At 39.4% G+C, this 19,358-nt stretch overlaps 1 protein-coding gene across 1 annotated transcript; it reads left to right on the top strand.

Moving 5' to 3' along the window:
• Positions 1-231: 231 nt before the first annotated feature.
• Positions 232-19,062, top strand: slc7a5 (solute carrier family 7 member 5). The gene is made up of 10 exons (XM_055033370.1): positions 232-1,064; positions 4,699-4,824; positions 11,093-11,198; positions 11,769-11,813; positions 11,899-12,022; positions 12,759-12,862; positions 13,670-13,766; positions 13,865-14,014; positions 15,392-15,569; positions 16,477-19,062. Exons 1-10 carry the CDS (start codon positions 491-493, stop codon positions 16,530-16,532), a joined length of 1,560 nt encoding a protein of 519 aa, XP_054889345.1. The 5' UTR covers positions 232-490; the 3' UTR covers positions 16,533-19,062.
• Positions 19,063-19,358: the final 296 nt, after the last annotated feature.

The following is a 19,358-nucleotide window of genomic DNA, read 5'->3' as shown; positions in this document are numbered from 1 at the left end:
TGCATTTTTTTAAACTTTTGGATCTCAGAAATGTTCATGTCTTTTCCAGAAAATTGCTGATTTTCTAATTGATGATAGAATAAAAAATTGTTTCTAGTAAATTTTTTTAAGAACAAAAATGTTCTTGTTTTTTCTAATTAATCTAAAAATGTCTGTTTTCCCCGCAAACCACAGCATTGTTGTGTAAGAGAAATACTTTACATTTTATTTCTTGAAATTGAAATTGCTCAGTCTACCACTAGAGGGCGGAAAAGGTTGGTGGGGGCCGTCCCTGATGGAGAGGAGGGCCATCATGTCTGCTTCCCATCTCTTTGTAGACTGGGTCAGAAAACCACGCTGCTTTAAGACGCGCTTTCAGACCGTGGGCTCCTCGTGTCTGAGTCCGGCCTGAGCGGCAGTCACAGCCCGTCCCGGATCGCGGGACAGAGCGGAGAGGCGGCGGCTTCACGGAAGAAGAAGAAGAAGAAGAAGAAAGAGGAAGCAACCGCAGATGTCATCGGTGAAGAAGAGAAGCTCCAACTCCTCGGGAGGCCGGGAAGAGGACCGGCAGGTGACCGAGAGGATGCTGTCCGCCGGCTCCAGTCCAGCCGGGACCCCGGGGAGCGACGCCCGGAGCCCCAGCAGCCTCCTGCCGGCGGACGCAGCGGAGGACGGGGTCGCCCTGAAGCGGACCATCACCCTGATGAACGGCGTGGCCATCATCGTGGGCACCATCATCGGCTCGGGCATCTTCGTGACGCCTACCGGCGTGTTCCGGGAAGCGGGCTCGGTGGGTCTGTCGCTGATCGTGTGGGCCGTGTGCGGGGTGTTCTCCACCGTGGGGGCGCTGTGCTACGCGGAGCTGGGAACCACCATCAGCAAGTCCGGGGGGGACTACGCCTACATCCTGGAGGTGTACGGCTCCCTGCTGGCCTTCCTCAAGCTGTGGATCGAGCTGCTCATCATCCGGCCCTCCTCTCAGTACATCGTCGCCTACGTGTTCGCGACCAACCTGCTGAAGCCCATCTTCCCGGTGTGCCCGGTACCGGAGCAAGGGGCCAAGCTGGTGGCCTGCCTCTGCATCCGTGAGTATCCGGGCGGAACCGAGCCCACCTCGGGTTCGGATGATGACACCTTTGGATGAGTTAGTGGACGTGGTTGGAAACAACTTCCTGTCTCACCTTGCAGTTTTAGTAGCACGTGCGCTGCTGACTGTACAAACTGTACAAACTGCGCGCGCATTTCTAATGACAATGATGAAAAGCGTGGCGTTATTACATCAGCTGCTTTCTGGTCACATTTTCCCTCATTTACACAATAAAACAGTTGAATAGAAAACTGATGCAGTTTTTAAGTATTCAGACATTGAGCCAAAACAAAACTGGTTTGATTTTGTTAAAAAAAATTAAAGAAAAGTGTTTAAATTCAATTGAAAAGAGTTGATTTAGTTGTGAACTTTTCATTTAGAAAACAAATGGAAAGTATAAAATATCAGACATATTGTCTTGGCAGCTTTTCTGCTTTTCAAAGACCTGATGCAAAATACTGGGTACATTTTTATTTGACTAAACATGAGAACACACATCACTATAAATGTATTATATGTTTATTGTGCCCCTAACCAGGACAGATCTAAACATTCCCACTTTTTCCATGATAATTCACTATTTCATACTTGCAAGGTAGGAGATATGAGAAGAAATGGATACGGAGGGAGAATATAAATAGATTTTACTTCCCTTGAATTTATAAAACAAAAGTTGTGACAATATGCTTTATGCCTTAAGTACTTCTGTATAAAACAATAAAGATTTATTTGTTTTATCAATTAATCCAATTTACACAAATATAACACATCATTTCCAAAATTCAAAATTATATTTTATATTTCTTCTATTTGAAAACAGATTGCAGAGATTAAAAACAACATTGATTGCTCAGTTTTTAACAATACTGTTAAAACATTAACAAATTAGACATTTAAAAAATTGTGATTCTTTGTTGTTGAAAGAAATGAAAAAACTCTCATAAAACATACAAACAAACTCATAAAGATGGTCAAATTATCACAGAAACCAAACTGGACTTTTGCAGCTTCAATACCTGCTGAAATGATTTTACCAAATCAAACTGAAATCAATCAGTGATATTGGTCTTCTGTAATTGTTGCTCCTGACTGAAGAGTGTTTTGTCTTCAGGTTCTCGTTACATTTAAACACGGTTTGCTTTGTGCCTCAGAGTCTTAATGAGATTAACTCTGGATTATCATCTGCTTCGTCGAGTTTTCACCTCTCTCTGTTCGGGACTCATGAATTGACAGGAAACCTCATTTTAACCAATCAGCTGCATCACGCACCCACACTGACACGCGCGCGAACACACACACACCATCTCTGTGTGATTGCACATGATGTTAATATAAATGTGGATCCAGTTTGGTACCTAATCTCCAGACCGACTGAAGGCTAAATCCTGACTGAGACCACATGACTGAGCTGAGCTCCTGGAGGCTCAAAGTGTGTGTGTGTGTGTGTGTGTGTGTGTGTGTGTGTGTGTGTGTGTGTGTGTGTGTGTGTGTGTGTGTGTGTGTGTGTGTGTGTGTGTGTGTGTGTGCGTGTGTGTCATTAGTATTGCTCAGGGACATTTTCCCCATGTTCTTCTCCATGTGTCTGTTTTGTCCACATTGGTTCTAAACCTGCTGAAATAATCAATAAATTAATTAATCGCATGATAATTTAAAACAAACTGAATCATTTTTATTTGCAGGATCTTTTCTCTCTTCCTACCAAAACTCAGATGAGAAAAGTTCTCAGTCTGGTGCTTTGGTCTCAACTGGACCTTTTTATTTACAGAGATTTCATAATTTATTTGATTTGTTTTGGATATTTAAGGTTTCTTCCAGTACGGTGTTAATTAAATCCCAGTGTTAATTTAGAATTTAAAGTTTCAAATGAGAATGTGTTCTTGCATTATTATGCAAGAACACATTCTCATTATATTGCTTAGAAATGATCTCAAAACACGATATTATCGTTTATCATGATAACTTCTGGGACAATTTATTGTCCGGCAGAATTTATCATGACAGGACTAATTCTTCCTCTCTGTTTGACCTGTTTCTTTCTTTTTTTTTTGCTGGACCCAGAACAGTCCGGCCCGGTACTGTACGCGACCCCTTTGTGTTGTTGTGTTTGCCACAGAGCCTCATTGTGCCGCCTTGTCCTCTGTTGTGGCTCCGACCTGATTTAGGAGCTTTGAATGGACCTGCTGCTTCAGTTAATCACTTCTAATGGGCTTTTTGGGCCCCTTCAGGGGATGTTGAGTACCAGCACTGTACATGCGCTTCTGAAAAGAGTTTTTCTTCTTTTGTTGTTTTTGTTCTCCCACAGAAATGTTTTCCATTTCTGTGAAATTCAGGGACACTCCGTCTCTTCGGATGTAGTCCGACTGCAGCAGCTATTTGCTGTTGCACAAATGTTCCGAGAGCAAAACAATGTTTTTTTCATAGGAAATACTCCAATTGTAGCAGCAACCTCTGATATCAATCAATGAACACCTCCAGCTCCTTAAAGCTTTCTGTTTCCTACCATATTTCACCTGAACAGCCTCTAGAAGACACCTGTCACTCTCTTCATTTAAAACCACCTCTAATTTTAGCTCTGATTCTCCATGTTAAACAACATTAAGCACATTAAGGTGTGATAGAACAATCAGATTATCAGACCTGATGGAATCGGTTCGATTGAGGACCAAAACTGCAAATTCTCATTACAAAAGTGTGCAAAACTTTGTCAATGTTCCAATATTGTCGAAAAAACACATTTTGTAATTGCAGTGTTTCCATTAAGTAAGAAAAGTAATTAAAATCACACATTAATAACATTGTTCACACATTAAAAAGCACCACGGTTCTCCCACACCTGGTTGTTGATCATGTGACTCTTGGTGCTAAAAAATGTTTTTAATGAATTTTTGTGAAATTAACCAATTTTGATCTGGCATAAACACAATGCCTCATCCTACATCAACACTTTTTATCAACAAGAGTATTTTTGAAATTGGCATTTTATTTCTCCCTCTAGTGCAAGACTCATATTTATTTTGGTTGTGTTTACCCAGAATGCCCTAGGCTTTAGTCCACTTACTGTTTTTAAAGTGGCCCACTTGGCGTTCACATATGCATCCGAACCGCACAGAAGTTAGGATTTTATTCTGAACAGAGTTCAGTTTTTGGTCCATATCACAGGATTCGCACCAACGAACCAAACGAACTGTAGTTCAATCAAAGTTGTGTTCAAGTTGTGCTTAAAGGAGTGAGCTTATCAGCAGAACTGTTCAAGGCTAAAATAGCATCTCATTGCTACTCATGTAGCAGCACCGACGCTAACGCTTCTGTTGGCGTCCACATTTCTAACGACGCTCCAGGGATGATCAGGAGTTCCTGAAACATTTGAAACCACCAATTTCATGACTGAAGAACCGAAATAACAGATTAAAAACACAAAATATCTTTGTTGTTGAGTTCATATGTCTATTTATTTGATACTTTATCAGCAGAAAGGGATTTTCTGATTTTTGTTTTGTCGATATGTAGTTTTTGATTAAAATGAGATTAATTGGGATTCACAAACCCTTAAATTAACTAGGAATAATTTAAAGCAGTTCTTTCATTAGAACAGCTCCTCTGTCTCCATCTTATTGCCTCGTCTTTCTCCGCAGTCTTGCTGACCTTCGTGAACTGCTACAGCGTGAAAGCGGCCACCAGGGTGCAGGACTTCTTCGCTGCTGCCAAGCTCCTGGCGCTCGGCCTCATCATCATCATCGGCTTCGTCAAGATCGGCCAAGGTACGTCGCTCGGGTCGCAAAGCCACACAACTTCCTGTGTGTGGTGTGCTTTTCCTTTCTTTCTGAAAAATTATTTAGTATTTTTAAATACCTGTGACAAAACTGACAAGACAGTTTACAGCAGTTAGCAATTAAAAAACTAACTTGAACTTTTATCGCATCACCTGACTTTGATCATTTTGGAAAAATCCAACCCTTTATTCAGTAGGAATCTATGGAAGCCCAGAAAGGCAAGCAATTTGTTTATCTTTGTTTGCTTTTTCTTTTTCTCACATTACTGTAAGTTTTAAAGACTTATGTTAAAAGAAATTTTAAGCTTTTTGTTTATTTTTTTTTTTTAGGAACGTTTTTTTTTTTTCCAAAAAGGCAAGAGAAAAAAATAAACTATGTGATGTAAATAAACTAATGGACAGTAAATCTGTTAATAAAAAAATCTGTGGTGTAAATAAAGACGTAGTGCCTCTGGTGACAGAAAAATAATTACAAAGACCAACATTTTTCCAATGCAGCTCACATATTTTTTCTTGCCTTCCTTTCAGGACAGAACAAAAATTTCTTGATTTGTTCAGATCTTGTTGGTCAATTGATTTGTTTTTAGTAATTTTTCAGAAAAACTATTTCCTTGGAAAAAAAGACAAATTAAAACCTTTCATATTTGTTTTTTTTTTAAATAGCAGTACAACATTTAGCTTGACTTAGAAAATTTGCCTTCTCGGGCTTCCGTAGAACCACTTCCTATGTAGAGAAATGTTTATTTCATTACAAATAATGTGACATTTCTCATCTGTTTTTGAACTTTAATTTTCTTTCCCCATATTTGAGACCAAAGGTGACATTTGAACTGTATGGCATTTGAGGCCTGAAATGTCTGAATTGTTCACTTAACAGCATTTTCTCTTTTATATGTTTGTTTTACTAGTTTTATTAGCCACTACAGAACGGAAGTAATTTTCGATATCTTGATTAGTAGAGTAATCATTTACTCTACATTCTGGTTTTTCTGAACACCTGGAATATTCAGACTCTCATCTCCACTTCAGCAGGGGAACCATTAACGGTTCTGATACCATTAATACGAGGAACAATAAGATCCCACCCAGTTTAACCTGGAATGACTGAGTGTTGGCATGACTCAGACAGGAAGTGGGTCAACAAAATGTCACAATGTTCTCCAGACGAATGTTCAACAGGTTTATGTCAGCAAAACGAAGCTGCTATGATCCTTAATGCCTTATGCTTCCTTTCTAGTGAGGAAAATTGTGACTGCAGGCTTTTATATGCACTTTTTCTTGTGGATGTTCTCTGCCAAGGCCAGCCAGTTTCTTATGGCTGCTTCACTTCCTGTTTGAACGTCTCAAACAGAGCAATATTAAAATAACAGCCGTCAGACCGAACTTTGCAGGAGAAAATTCGAGGCGAGGGAAGTCGACTATCAAGTCCTGCAGGAAAAGCGAACAAGAGACCCACAGAGATGTCTGTTTTGTCTTCGGCTGCAGCGTTTATTAGTTCAAACAATGATGCCTTGAAGACAATCTCTGATGTGTCTGCAGCTGAGACCTGTATATTCCTCTCTGAATTGTTGCCATGCTGTCATCTTCTGCTGCTTGGCTCACAGTTACAACACCAAACTGATTAAAATTGAAGTTTAGAGTGAAACAAAACAAAAATTCACAACAGTAGCTCCCTTGTTCTGACTTCTGGATGAAATGTTCTGTATGTTTCTGTTAAATTCTTGCTGAGAAATATCAGTTACTTCATGTTTGTGTAGAAGAAACTCAAGTTTCTGCTTCAGTCATAAAAACTGGAAGATCCTGCAAGTACAGAACTGAACCAGAACCGTTCTGATAAAACTAATCACTGCAGCCATAGCATGACCGGCACTTCTTAAAGGTGACTTATTATCCTTCCTTTGAACAGGTTGGTATCAAATCATTGATACCACATAAAACATGTTTACTACATTTTTTGTTTGTGACTCATCAATTGGGAAGTTTTTGAAAGAGCTTGTTTTCCAAAAATAAATTATTTCCAAAAAACAAGATTTTTCTTTTTAAGAACTTGGGTTGTTTTTAGAAGCAGCAGAGATTTACATGATAAGTCCTCTTTAATGTAGAAATCCTGGCAGCTGTGATGACATGTGCTTGTGTGGAGGTAGGAGGTCACAGGTCACAGATGGAATCAGCTGACCGGTGGGCGCTCCACACCGAGTGGAAACTGTTCAGACTTTGAGAACAAAGAGCGGTCAGCAGGAAGGAATGAAAAAACCCAACAAATGTTTAAGTCTCTTATAAAAAAGATATTATATTCATATCTGTTATCTCTGGAAAAGAAGCTGATTTAATAAGGTTTAAGATAAACACAATTAGATCTTTTAAACATCATTAATTGAAATTCGTGGTGATAATGATAAATCAAAATTTGTATGATAATTACGATAAATTCAGATCCCTCATTCATGTATGTGATTTATTATGTATTTGTTTAACACTCATGCTTGTTTGTCCATGTAAGTGTTTTATTCTTAAACCTCATTCGTTTGTTCACTCAGTTTATCAAAAACAGAGGAGAGGAAACAGAAGCCACTTCAAAATAAAAGCATGAATATGAACATCTGCTTGAATAAATCTTAAGTCAATAACCAAAACTTCAACGCTTATCAAGCTGAATTCAACTGTTTATGAAACAACCAAGTGAATTAGTGCTTTGAAATTCATCCAGAAAAATTAATTTAGTGGAAGTTAAATGAGCTGAACCTTTTCACAGTTAGCAAAACCCCTAAACTAACTATTAGCTTCAATATTAGCACATTAGCAGTTAGCAGAAGTGGAAATGAGGTCAATAATAAACTAAATGAATAATAAACAAATCATTTTGTAGGAGATAAATTTGAATTGAAACACATTCACACTTTAGCTTGATATTGTCCAGATATGCAACTAATGTAGCAAACCCAGAGTTTCTATGTGGGAAGCAGAAAGTCTCTGCCTCACAAACCCTCCAGCTCTTTTATGCAGAACCTGTTCAGGTTTCTTCCTGGACTGTGAGGAGTAACTCCTCTGATTTGTCTTTTTAAGAGTCCCGTCTGATCTGGTGTTTGCTCTGTTATTCCTCTTCTTCTAATGACTGTTTAGCTCCTATTCCTCCGATCCTGTGGAGTTGCACCAAAGCTGCTGTAATTAGATCAGCAAACACAAGTTCAGTGCTGGGATCTCCCTGGCTTCATGTTGAGGTCATGTTATTAATATTTTTTTTTCAAGTTCTAGGCTCTTTTCAACATTTGAGGATTTCGTTCAGTATGTCACCATCAGGAATGTGGTTTCCTCACCTTTCAGATTTCTTTTTGTTGATTGACGTGAGCGTGACTCAGGAGGCGTCTCAGATTAGAGACCAGATTAATCAGATTAAGCAGGCGGCCAGCCAGGCTGTTTGCTGCAAACACTGATGTTAATTCCTCTCCTCAGACAGAGTTGGTTCACATCACACCCTGAATCCAGATGCAGCGTTTCCTCAACCTCCTTGCAGGTTGACTCACCCAACAGTTAAATAAAGTTTCCCTCTTGGTAAAAGTGGCTGTTGACATGTTGAAGTTACTCATTCATGAACTCTTTGAGGTGAATTCAACTTGTGTTTACGCTGACTGAGTCAGAGTTGGTCCCTCCCTCTGCACCAACATGTGGAGGAAAACTTTATTCAACTCCACCTTAACAGCAGAGCTGACCTGTTTAATACTGGAATACAAATTAAACACAGTCACAATCTGTTAATGAAGCCTAACCCAGAAAAGGCAAATGCATCATCTTCATTCAGGCTGCATTCACACCAGCCTTGTTTAATCCGCTTTAATTGAACTCCAGTTCGTTTGCCTAGTAAGTCCGGTTCGTTCAGGCAGGGAACAAACCGGACTTTCTGAGTAACCGACCCAACTCGGATTCAGACCAAAAAATCAGAACTGTGTCCCTCATGCAAACGTTCAGTCTCAGTTTGGTGGAAGTGGACCAGAGACCGCTCCAAACGCAGGAAATGGACGAGAGGAGAAATCTTACAACTGCTAAAATCTGAGATCAGATAAATCTAGAAACAAACACGCTCCGCAAAATGTTGAAGTCCTGCATCATGTTTCACTTTTAAATAGTTTGTAATCGAGATGAATTTATTTTCCAGAAACGTCACTGAAGCAGAAACAGGAATTTGTTCACGTGGTTTTGGCATGTGTTCACCTGCCTGCATGTTTCCTGTTTGCTTCACTTATCACAGCTTATTAAATCTGTGTTGGCTGGAAGCTAAAAAGCAGAAGAAAACATGTAAAACTTCAAAGGTTTCATCTATTTTAGAGCTCTAGTAAACATTACATTTAAAGGTTTTCATTCTGAAGTTTCAGAAGAGTCATTCCTGGGTTGATCAGCAGGAGCTGAACATTTTCCGCCAGTATTTTGCTTTATCTGAGTTTCAGGTGAATCATAACTTCCAGTCCAGCATGAGGATCTGTGAAGGTCAGAGAGATTCAGCCGTTCTTCTTGTTTTGGAGGCTTAGAGAAGCAGCAACACCACAACTGATTTGGACATGCTGATACATGAGAGGGCATCGGCTGGAGGGATAAGAAGAAAATAATCATGTAAAATAAATTCTGACTCTTTTAGTTGATGAGTTTTTACTTACAGCATTTGCACCGTATTCTTGGGACTTCTTAGGCACGGTGTTACAACCTTTAGTGGTTTTTTTAATGTTTTAAAATCAATTGTAAAACATTGATTGTTTTGCAACAAATGTAAAACAATCAATGTTTACATGCGATTTTAAAGCGTGTTTAATGCTTTAAATGCTTAAATTCTCTTATTGTCGGAATTGCTCCGTGAAGCTTTGTCTCCTCTTTACCAAAGGCCAGAAATTAAATATGTTGTCACAGATTTTATGAAAAATGTACTTCAATTCAGAAATACTTGATTGATCCCAAAGGAAATTTTAATATTTGAACTATTACTAAACTTTGTTTTAAAGGGGACATATCTTGGAAAATTCATATTTTGCACATTTTAGTGCTTCCATTTGGGTTTCTACTGCTGCTAAATATAATCCAAGTCCTTGAAAAAATACACGACTGTTTTATAAGATACAACCGAGCACTACGCCGTTACCTAGCAACCCAAGCTTAGCTCCAGCACGTTTTACTGCTGCATTCACAGTACAATGGCTGCTGGAAAAGACAAGTGTTTTGTTGTTGACTTACCATCCAGAAACCACTTTCTGCATTATTATTGGTTGTGCAGGAGTCTCAACTTCTGCTTTTCAAAGAGCAGAAGTTTTATAATTGCTCATCTGTTTTGGGAACCTTTGGGAAAGTTTTATTTAGACGTTTTAGGATCTCAATTACAGCAGCTCAGAAGAAGCTTTTGACTAAAAACATTTTGTTGTTATACAACAGTCTGATGAAGAGGATGGCGATTGACAGCGCTAAGATCTGTCTCCGAGCTCTGATTGGTTGTTTCTGGTTAGTACTGAGAGAAGTACCGTATTTTCCGGACTATAAGTCGCACCAGCCATAAAATGCATAACAAAGCAGGAAAAGACATATATAAGTCGCACTGGAGTATAAGTTGCATTTTCGGGGGAAAGTTGCTGCAGCTTTAATGCTAAAATTAGCCAATATGGAAATTTTTCAGGACAGCTTCTTATTTCCAGCATTTTTATTTATTGGTTCTATTACTTTCATAATTTAATGTACAAATAAGTAGAAACATTACAAATTGTGCCTCAGAGGAATGTTGGCGTACCAGCACAGGCATGAGGTTGTTAGCAACGTTAAGAGGTTTGCCACGCATGGTTGGTCTGCCGTCCAGACCGTCGGCCCGGCCCAGAGGAGAGGTTCCCACGCTGGCTTACATCTACCCCTCGCTGAACCAACGTGGCCCGGAGCCGTTGGTTTAGCGACCGTCGCCAGGTCTGAGAATGTGGGTCCAGGGGAGCAGGAATGTGACTCTGAGCCGCTCAAACCAGCAGAAACCTGAAAGTCGGAGAGTTTTAGATGCTTCAAAGTTTGCCCTGTCATGTCTGGACAACTGGATGATTTGGATCCTATTTTACAAGCTCCATCTGCAAATGTTTGGTTTTTGTTCTTCCAAGCAATTAGTCCTCTCAACTGGGGCAGATTTAGGGTGAAGCATTGTTGTTCTTCCTCCAGCTTGGACCAAAACAACCTGATTTTATTTACTTTTTTGCCTTTTTTTTCTCCTTTTTTCTGCTCTGAGTTTTGTGTTGTTTTGTTTTTTTCAGGTGGAACGGATGAACTTCTTCCTGAAAACTCTTTTAAAGGATCCAGTTATGAGTTCGGTAACATCGGCTTGGCGCTCTACAGCGGCCTCTTTGCCTACGGTGGCTGGTGAGTCCAAAATGAACAGAGCCATGAGAACAGATTACAGGCATGTAGATGCATCCATTAATCCATCCATCCATCCATCCATCCATCCATCCATCCATCCATCCATCCATCCATCCATCCATCCATCATCCATCCATCCATCCATCCATCCATCCATCCATCCAACCATCCATCCATCCATCCATCCATCCATCCATCCATCCATCCATCCATCCATCCATCCATCCATCCATCCATCCATCCATCCATCCATCCATCCATCCAAACAACCAACAAGCCAAACAACCATTCACTCATCCCTCATGCATCCAACCAACCAGTGTAGTCTTTCGTCCAACCAACCAAGCTGTAACTACGTGGGGATTTAGATAGTTTTTGTACGTCTTGTTGTTTTCAGTCAGTGATTGTTCAGCTTGAGTCTCTGATTACTCAGCATCACCTTCTTTCTCCTCTAAACCCATCATTAGTGAATTCCAGTCCTGACAGGCTGATCAGTAGAAATCTACATTGTCTCCTTTTCCCAATGTTTTCTAAAACATGCAGTTTAACTTCTGTATCTTTTGTTTGCAGGAACTACTTGAACTTTGTCACTGAAGAAATGATCGAGCCTTACAAGTAGGTTGTTGTGATTTCTATCAGCACTGAGAGGCTGCAGTTTGAGTTGTCGTAATCGACTGTTTGGTGTCTGTGTGTCGTCCAGAAACCTTCCTCGAGCCATCATCATCTCTCTGCCCATCGTCACCGCCGTCTACGTTCTCACCAACCTGGCCTACTTCACCACCATCTCTCCCGCTGACATGCTGAGCTCGGAGGCTGTCGCTGTGGTGAGTTCACACCCGGCCTGCAACCTTTTCCTGCACATCTTCACTGCTGGAAACGCTGGAAATATTACCACAACATAATATGGTTGCCCTGATCTATGATTTGTTTATGTGGCACTTTTAAAGACAGGTTTAAAGCTGCACCAAAGTGCTGACCAAAACATTAACACAGTGAAACATCACAACAAAAAAGTCACACTATCAAGTCGTAATTAGATGTCAGAGAATAAAGACACGTTTTAAGAAGTGATTTTCCTCTGACTCCTGAATGGTTTGATTTTATTTCTCCATTGCATCTCATTATTTAAGACAAACTTCACACATTTATTAGTGGCAGCAGATTTTTTTGAATGAGCTCATCTGTTTCAGGTTGAGTTTTCTGGACGTTCAAGTTGCTTCGACAGAGAAGTCACGATTTGTTTCAGTTGTTCCTCACATCAAGAATGGAAGTATTTAAAACCATAAATGCCAGAGGTTTTCTGTGCTCAGTGTAAAGGCAGATTTAAAGGAAGTCTGAACCAACTCTCTGAAAAAAGGTTCACTGGTTCCTCTGGTGTCATGGCTTCTTCCTCTCTGAGTGACCTTCCAGTTTGTCTAATTTGGCTTCCAACTGACCCTCTATGATAGCTGTTCACTCTGGTTTGGTGTTGAACTTCCTCCATCACCTTCTCACTTAATGAAACCAGATTTATTATTGTGCTGTAGTTTGTTTGTAAGTCTTTGCGTGTGTTTCCGGCAGGACTTTGGGAACTACCACCTGGGCCCCGTCGCGTGGATCATCCCCGTGTTTGTGGGTCTGTCGTGTTTCGGTTCGGTCAACGGTTCACTCTTCACATCATCCAGGTATTGCTCGAGTTTTACACGATCCAGGCCTTCTGAAGCTGCTTCTACATTAATCATAGAACTGTGCAAATTGAAGTTCTGAAAATAAATTTGCGTCATTCACGCACTCATTTAGAAAAAATAAAACATTCTTGATTAAAAATAGTTTCAGGGCTAGAATGAGGCAGTTTTTCAGATGTATTTAGATGGACGTAAAACTGCAATGGAAAGGCTTTTTTGCATCACATGGGTCATTTGATCAACAACTGGATGTTGCTGCAACAACAAGAAGTAGGATGATGGTTTGTTTTAGTTTAGTTTGTTTAGTTTGTTTAGTTTGCTCCTCCAGAGCTCACAGCATCACAGTTCATAAAACGTTATGTGTGTTTCAAAAGAGTTGAATCGCCAAACACTACAAACGCAACAACTTCTCCCAAGTAGGCGGAGCTTGTTAGCCGATACCATTTTTTTGTCTGAAATGTTGCCAAATATATCAAGAAAGCCACAGAGTTGGCAACAGTTGGGTGACTATTTTTATCTGAAAACATGCAGACGTGACCTGTTGGGCGAGTCTAACCTTTCTCACACAGAACAAAAGAGGACATCGTTTGATTTTTATACTTTAGTTGAGGTCGATCAGATCCGGGGATGAAATCGGCTCCACATGTGAGTATGGGCCAATCACAGGTCTTCCAGAATGAAGGAAATCGGCTGGCTGATAAATTGCTGCAAACCTACAGGATAAAAATTTGATTTCATTTGACATGGAAATGCAGCTTGAAAAACTCTACCATCGGTTCGGTTCGCTCAACTTCTCCAACCTCTCAGGTTATTCTATGTGGGGTCGCGGGAGGGTCACCTGCCCAGCCTGCTGTCCATGATCCACCCCACACTGCTGACGCCGCTGCCCTCACTCATATTCACGGTGTGTAATTGTAGTTTTTCCTTTTTAGTTACATTTTTACGTTAAACATGACGTCAGGTTTAGTCCAGCTGAATAACGACGCGCTCTCCTCTCTCCAGTGTTTGATGACGCTGCTCTACGCTTTCTCCAACGACATCTTCTCCGTCATCAACTTCTTCAGCTTCTTCAACTGGCTCTGCATCGCCATGGCGATCCTCGGCATGATGTGGCTCCGCTACAAGAAGCCCGACCTGGAGCGGCCGATTAAGGTGAGTTAACGCAGAACGGCGGGAGCGGGGCAGAGCGATCGCAGCGTCTCGCCGACAAACAAACATCTATTGAGAGCCGAATCAAACGGTTCAGATCAAAGAGCAGAAATGAAGCAGGAAGCTCTTCATCTGCAGTTGTTGGTGTCTGCAAGCCGGGAGTTGGTGGGTATTTCCTGCTAGAGATTTCCCAGCAGTCAGCCTCTCTGAAGTTACTGAAAAAGATGAGGGTCACTCAATCTGCCACATAAAAAATCATTTCGATCTGACATTTTTTCTCCAGACGGTGAGATCAATGAGCATCATTGAAGCTGTTTGCTCTGAGGTGCTCATCTGCCTTAAAGTCAGAAATTGTGAAAAAAAAAAATCAGAATTTTTAAATTGAAGCCAAAAATCAGAAAAAAGTCTGAAATTCTGATTTAAAAAGTTATATTTTTCATTAAAGTCAGAAAGCTTAGAAATAAGAGAATTTTCTGATCAATTTCAGAAATATTTGAAAAAAGATTGAAGAATTCTCAGAGTAAAGTCAGAAATCTGAGAACAAAGTTTCCATTCCCTCAGTTTGTGCCGCTCTAATCCCATTCTGAAGCAGAAACTGCAGCCGGACTGTCTCGACCTCTGATTGGCTGTCATTTCTCCGCTTGGCTCCGGTTGGCTGTTGGCGTGGCGCCACGTATGGCAGAAACAAAACGAGGCAGATGGACGGCCGGAGCATCCTCTGCCTCTCCCCATGTCGTTTATTTCTCCGTCACATTCCTGCTGCTCAGCTCGTTTCCAGTGTGACCAGTGGAGATTGATCTGACTGGAGGAGGAGAGACGCAGCCATTAACGAGCCGCCGTTAACGAGCCGCCGTTAACGAGCCGCCGTTAACGGACAGACGTTTATTACGGGCGACAGGAAGGGGTGTCCTCTTCTAAAACAGCAGCAAAATGTCCTGAGCCTGGAGCGTTTTTATTCCCATGTCATCACTATGAAGTGATTCATTCCTCATTTTAAAGGACATTTCCTTCTAGGGACACAGGTTTTCTAGGAACTGGCAGTTTTCACGCCTGAAGGGTTTGGGACTGTCCAGGTGCCATGGTTTCGACACAGTCTGGAATAGTTGATTGTTTCACACACCTGGATAAATATGGAAAAAATATTTCAGTTTGTGTATTTTTTCTCCTTTATCCGTTGTGTAAATGTTATCTCCACCCGTCATAAACTAGGACATGAAAACTGAGCAGGTTTTCATGTTTTCTGTCAACGCAGCTCATCTCTGACCTGTGGAGGTCGTTGAAGGTGACCCGTCATGGACGACATGGTCTAAAAAACAGCCTCACTGTTAAAGATTTGAACAGTTTTCATGAAATCTGGAGTCTCTGTCTCCACCGCCGCAGGTGAACATCCTGCTGCCAGTGAGCTTCGTCCTCGCCTGCCTCTTCCTCATCATCGTGTCTTTCTGGAAGACGCCGAAGGAATGCGCCACCGGCTTCGGCATCATCGCCACCGGGCTGCCCGTCTACTTCATCGGCGTTTGGTGGAAGAACAAACCCAGGTGGATGATGCGCGGCATCTGTGAGTAAATTATGAATCTGTATGTCCTGGAGTGAAGATGATGATGATGATGATGATGATGATGATGATGATGAAGGCGCTCAGGAGCATCAATAAAAGCAAAAGTTCATGAATCATAAAAAATCCAACAAACATAAACTTCATTATAAATATTCTTAATTTACATAAAGACTGAATAAAGTCAGATAGGTTTAGGAAATATGTTTTTTTTACTAAACTAAATTCAGTCATTATGAAATGTTTTTCTAAAATGGGTTTATTTAGTTAAAAAAAATCATTTAAATTCATTGTGGCAGGTCAGTCAGTTAAAATAGAAATATATAATTTTTTTTGTTTAGTTATTTATTTATATTTGCAGATATTCACTAAAATAACATTTGAAACACATTTATTTACTTATTTTACATTTTTGTATGAAAGAAAAAAATAATTTGAATAAAAAGATTGACTTTTTTTTCTGTTAAATTTTTTTTTGTCATTTTTATTTAGCTATTTAATTAGTTTGTTTAGCATATATTCACTGAAATATCATTTAAAATATACATTTTTATTTTGGTGTAAAGGAAACATGGAAATAGAGCAAGAGTCGCACATTGTTTTCTTGTCTAAAAATAATTTTATTAGTTTTATTTTGCAGATATTCATTAAAACAACATTTTAAATGTTTTTATTTATCTTTTTTGCTTTAAAGAAAAAACCTGTCCCTGCATTACATCTGGATAATTTATTTATTTACAATTAGATGTTCATTCAATATTTCAGTCTCCATTAATCCTGCAGCGTTGAGTTAAATTAAACATTACAGATCAATAAATATGGCTGTCGCCTTTATTTGGGGTTTTTCTGGTTGAATCTGAGCAGAAAATGTCGGACAGTAACATAAACTCTGGATTCGTTGTGTTCGCAGCAACGACCACTGCCTGGTGTCAGAAGGTCATGGAGGTCGTCCCTCAGGAGTCCTAAAGACCGTCTGCCTTTTTTTTTTTTATTTGGCCTCTGATTTCACAGAAGATGAAGTTTGACCTCAACTGACGTTTCTCTAACCCCGTTCTGTCTCAGACTAGCACACACACACACACACACACACACACACACACACACACACACACACACACACACACACACACCCACGTTGTGCAGACTGCTGATCATGTCTAAGTCTTCATTGTTGTCTTGTTTTTATGTTACCTTGGTGATTCAGACGTTATTTTTACGTGTCTTGAGCGCATTTCTGAACTTTGTATTTTTTTTTTTAGGTGTTATTTAAAAGTTTTTCTGTAGCCTGAGGATTTGGTGTCGAGTCTGGGTTGCCCTGACGCTCCTGACCTCTCCTGACCTCTCCTGACCTCTCATGGTGCATCTGACGCCTAACAAAGGCAGTTTCCGTTAGTTTCTTTTTCATGGGCTGTTTAATTTTTTACACCTGAGGGATTCAGGTGTTTTCCGTTCAAAGCCCACGTCTCATTTGGTTTGTGAGCTGTGAAGTCGGACCGGGGCCCCCAGGGGTCACATCAGAGCCGCCGCTTCAGGCCGTGTGAGGACATCACTCAGTGTTATGAGGCCGGAGTCTTTATGTCTGAGATAAAATCAGAGGAAGTCTTTTGTATTTTATCTCAAACTGTCAAACACTTTTTATGAGTTTTGTTTTTGTTTTTTGGTGAAACGAAGGCCTTTGCTCACCACGTCTGAGTTTGCTGTTCACTGTGAACATTTTCCGTTCTGTGTCAACGTCAGCATGTGACGGTTTCCTTCCAAGCAGTCAGACCTTAAAGCTGCAGTACGTACCTTTTAAAAAATGTTTTTTTACATATTTGATCAAACTGTGACCATGTCCTGATTGTTTAACATGAAACAGATAATCTGTGAAAACATCAGAGGTTTGCACTGATTTGTCCTCAACTCTGACCTTTCATCCAAAACCAGATTTAAATGACATCTTTAAGCGTTTTCTTGTCAGCCATCTTTTGTTTTTTTATATCCCCATTTGAATCTTTTTCTGAAGATGATACAGTTTGAGACAAAATCCCAAAAAACAGCAAAATACTGAAAAATCTTCTGGAACCTGTTACATTTGATTCAAAGCTAAATATTATAAACTGATGTTTATTTTGGACAATGAAACTTAGTTTCAGGCAGAAGATTTACGCCTAATATTGAACATTTTTGCTTTAATCTCTTTTTGGAGCTAAACTGAGCACAAAAAGTCAAGAAGTTCCTGTTTGGTTGATTAATTAGCATTAAATCTGAACACTTATTATAAAAACAATATTATTATTTTTATTGTTTTTGTTATTGTTGTTATTATTGTTTTTGTTATTATTGTTATTATGTATATATTTTTCTTATTTTTTATTACTAAATAATATTTTTCTTTATTTAAACATAGTAATACAGTTTGTGTTGCTTATGGCTAAATAATATTTACTAATTATGTACTCTGAGAAACTATGAAACACTAAAGATCAGTTTCTCCTTGGAGATCAATAAACTTTATTCTTCTTTATATGATGTGTTTCCTGTAAATACATCATATTTACCACATTTGTAAGAAAAAATCAATTTCTTGGTTTGTGTTTAGCATTTTTGGGTGAAAATCTTCTCCAATCCTGATGCTAAACAGCTTTTTTTAATGACTAGATTTGTTTGGTTTATAGGATTGGATTATTGGCTGACTGCCTGCAAATGCTGATTACCGTCCCACAGTAATGTGTGACCTTGGCAGTGACCAGCATGAGGAAGCAGCATGATGTGCTTCTCCAGTCTAAAAAACATCAATTGATATGTGTTTGGATTTTTCTGATGGTTTGAGGTTTATTGCTATACCTTCATTAAAACCAAGGAAAAGAATCGACCAATCAGACGCTCCCTGACGTTTTGTGCTCATTTTTACATTTAAACATCCAGATTAAACCTAAATCCAAGTTGATTCACTTTGTTTTCCAGCACGATGCACTTTATAGCAAAGTATGTAAAGCAAGAAATGAAGGGTTGGTTTGATCATGTAAATTGAAATAAACCTTAAAGTTTCTCCTTTTTTATTCACCTGAACTTTATTCACCTGAACTTATTGTTTGTGTTTAAATGACACGTTGGTGTGCAAAGGCCTTCAAAGTGTTGGCGGGAGGTGAAAACGTCAGAGCTCAGTTTCAGATCAGAAAATGAACTGTTAGTTTTTATTTTGTGTTTTTATTTCACACACAGTGACCGTTACTTTCTTAGCTGTAATGTTATTAATGATGAACGCCTCCTGACCAAAACGTGCAAAGTGTCACCACAGGAGGCAGGAATGAGTAAAACTAGTGGTAGAAAACCTTCCTAACACTCCAGCCATCGCAAAGCTAAAAGACAAACTGAGATGGCAAACTAACATGAGTAAGACTGAGTAAGAAGTTTTATTTATTTTTAGATTACTTTTATTGTTACTAGTCCCTCTAATTTGTTTGAAGGAGATTTTTTTTTGAAAAGTACTTTTCAATAAATTCATTTTTTTCCACTCTTGTGTTCTTTTGTTTATTTTTCAAGTTTTCTGTTGAATTATTATTAATATCTGGCAGCTTTTCTAACTACAACTTTCTAATTAGATGCTTCTGAATGATGTGAAATTATACAACGTTTCTTTTTTTTAAGCTCCAATTGAGCAGATGATGGAAAACAATTTGTTTTCTATCCAATTTTCAAAGTTAGAAATGCGACTTTAGAATATTAATTGAATCTAAAATGCTTTTAGTACAGAATATGAAACAACAGACATCATTATTACTTCAGTTTTAGAAATAAACTAGAAATCAG

This window comes from Poeciliopsis prolifica, unplaced genomic scaffold, assembly GCF_027474105.1.
Source record: "Poeciliopsis prolifica strain line A6 unplaced genomic scaffold, Auburn_PproV2 SCAFFOLD001, whole genome shotgun sequence".
NCBI lineage: Eukaryota > Metazoa > Chordata > Actinopteri > Cyprinodontiformes > Poeciliidae > Poeciliopsis > Poeciliopsis prolifica.
This window is presented reverse-complemented; position numbering and strand designations above follow the sequence as displayed.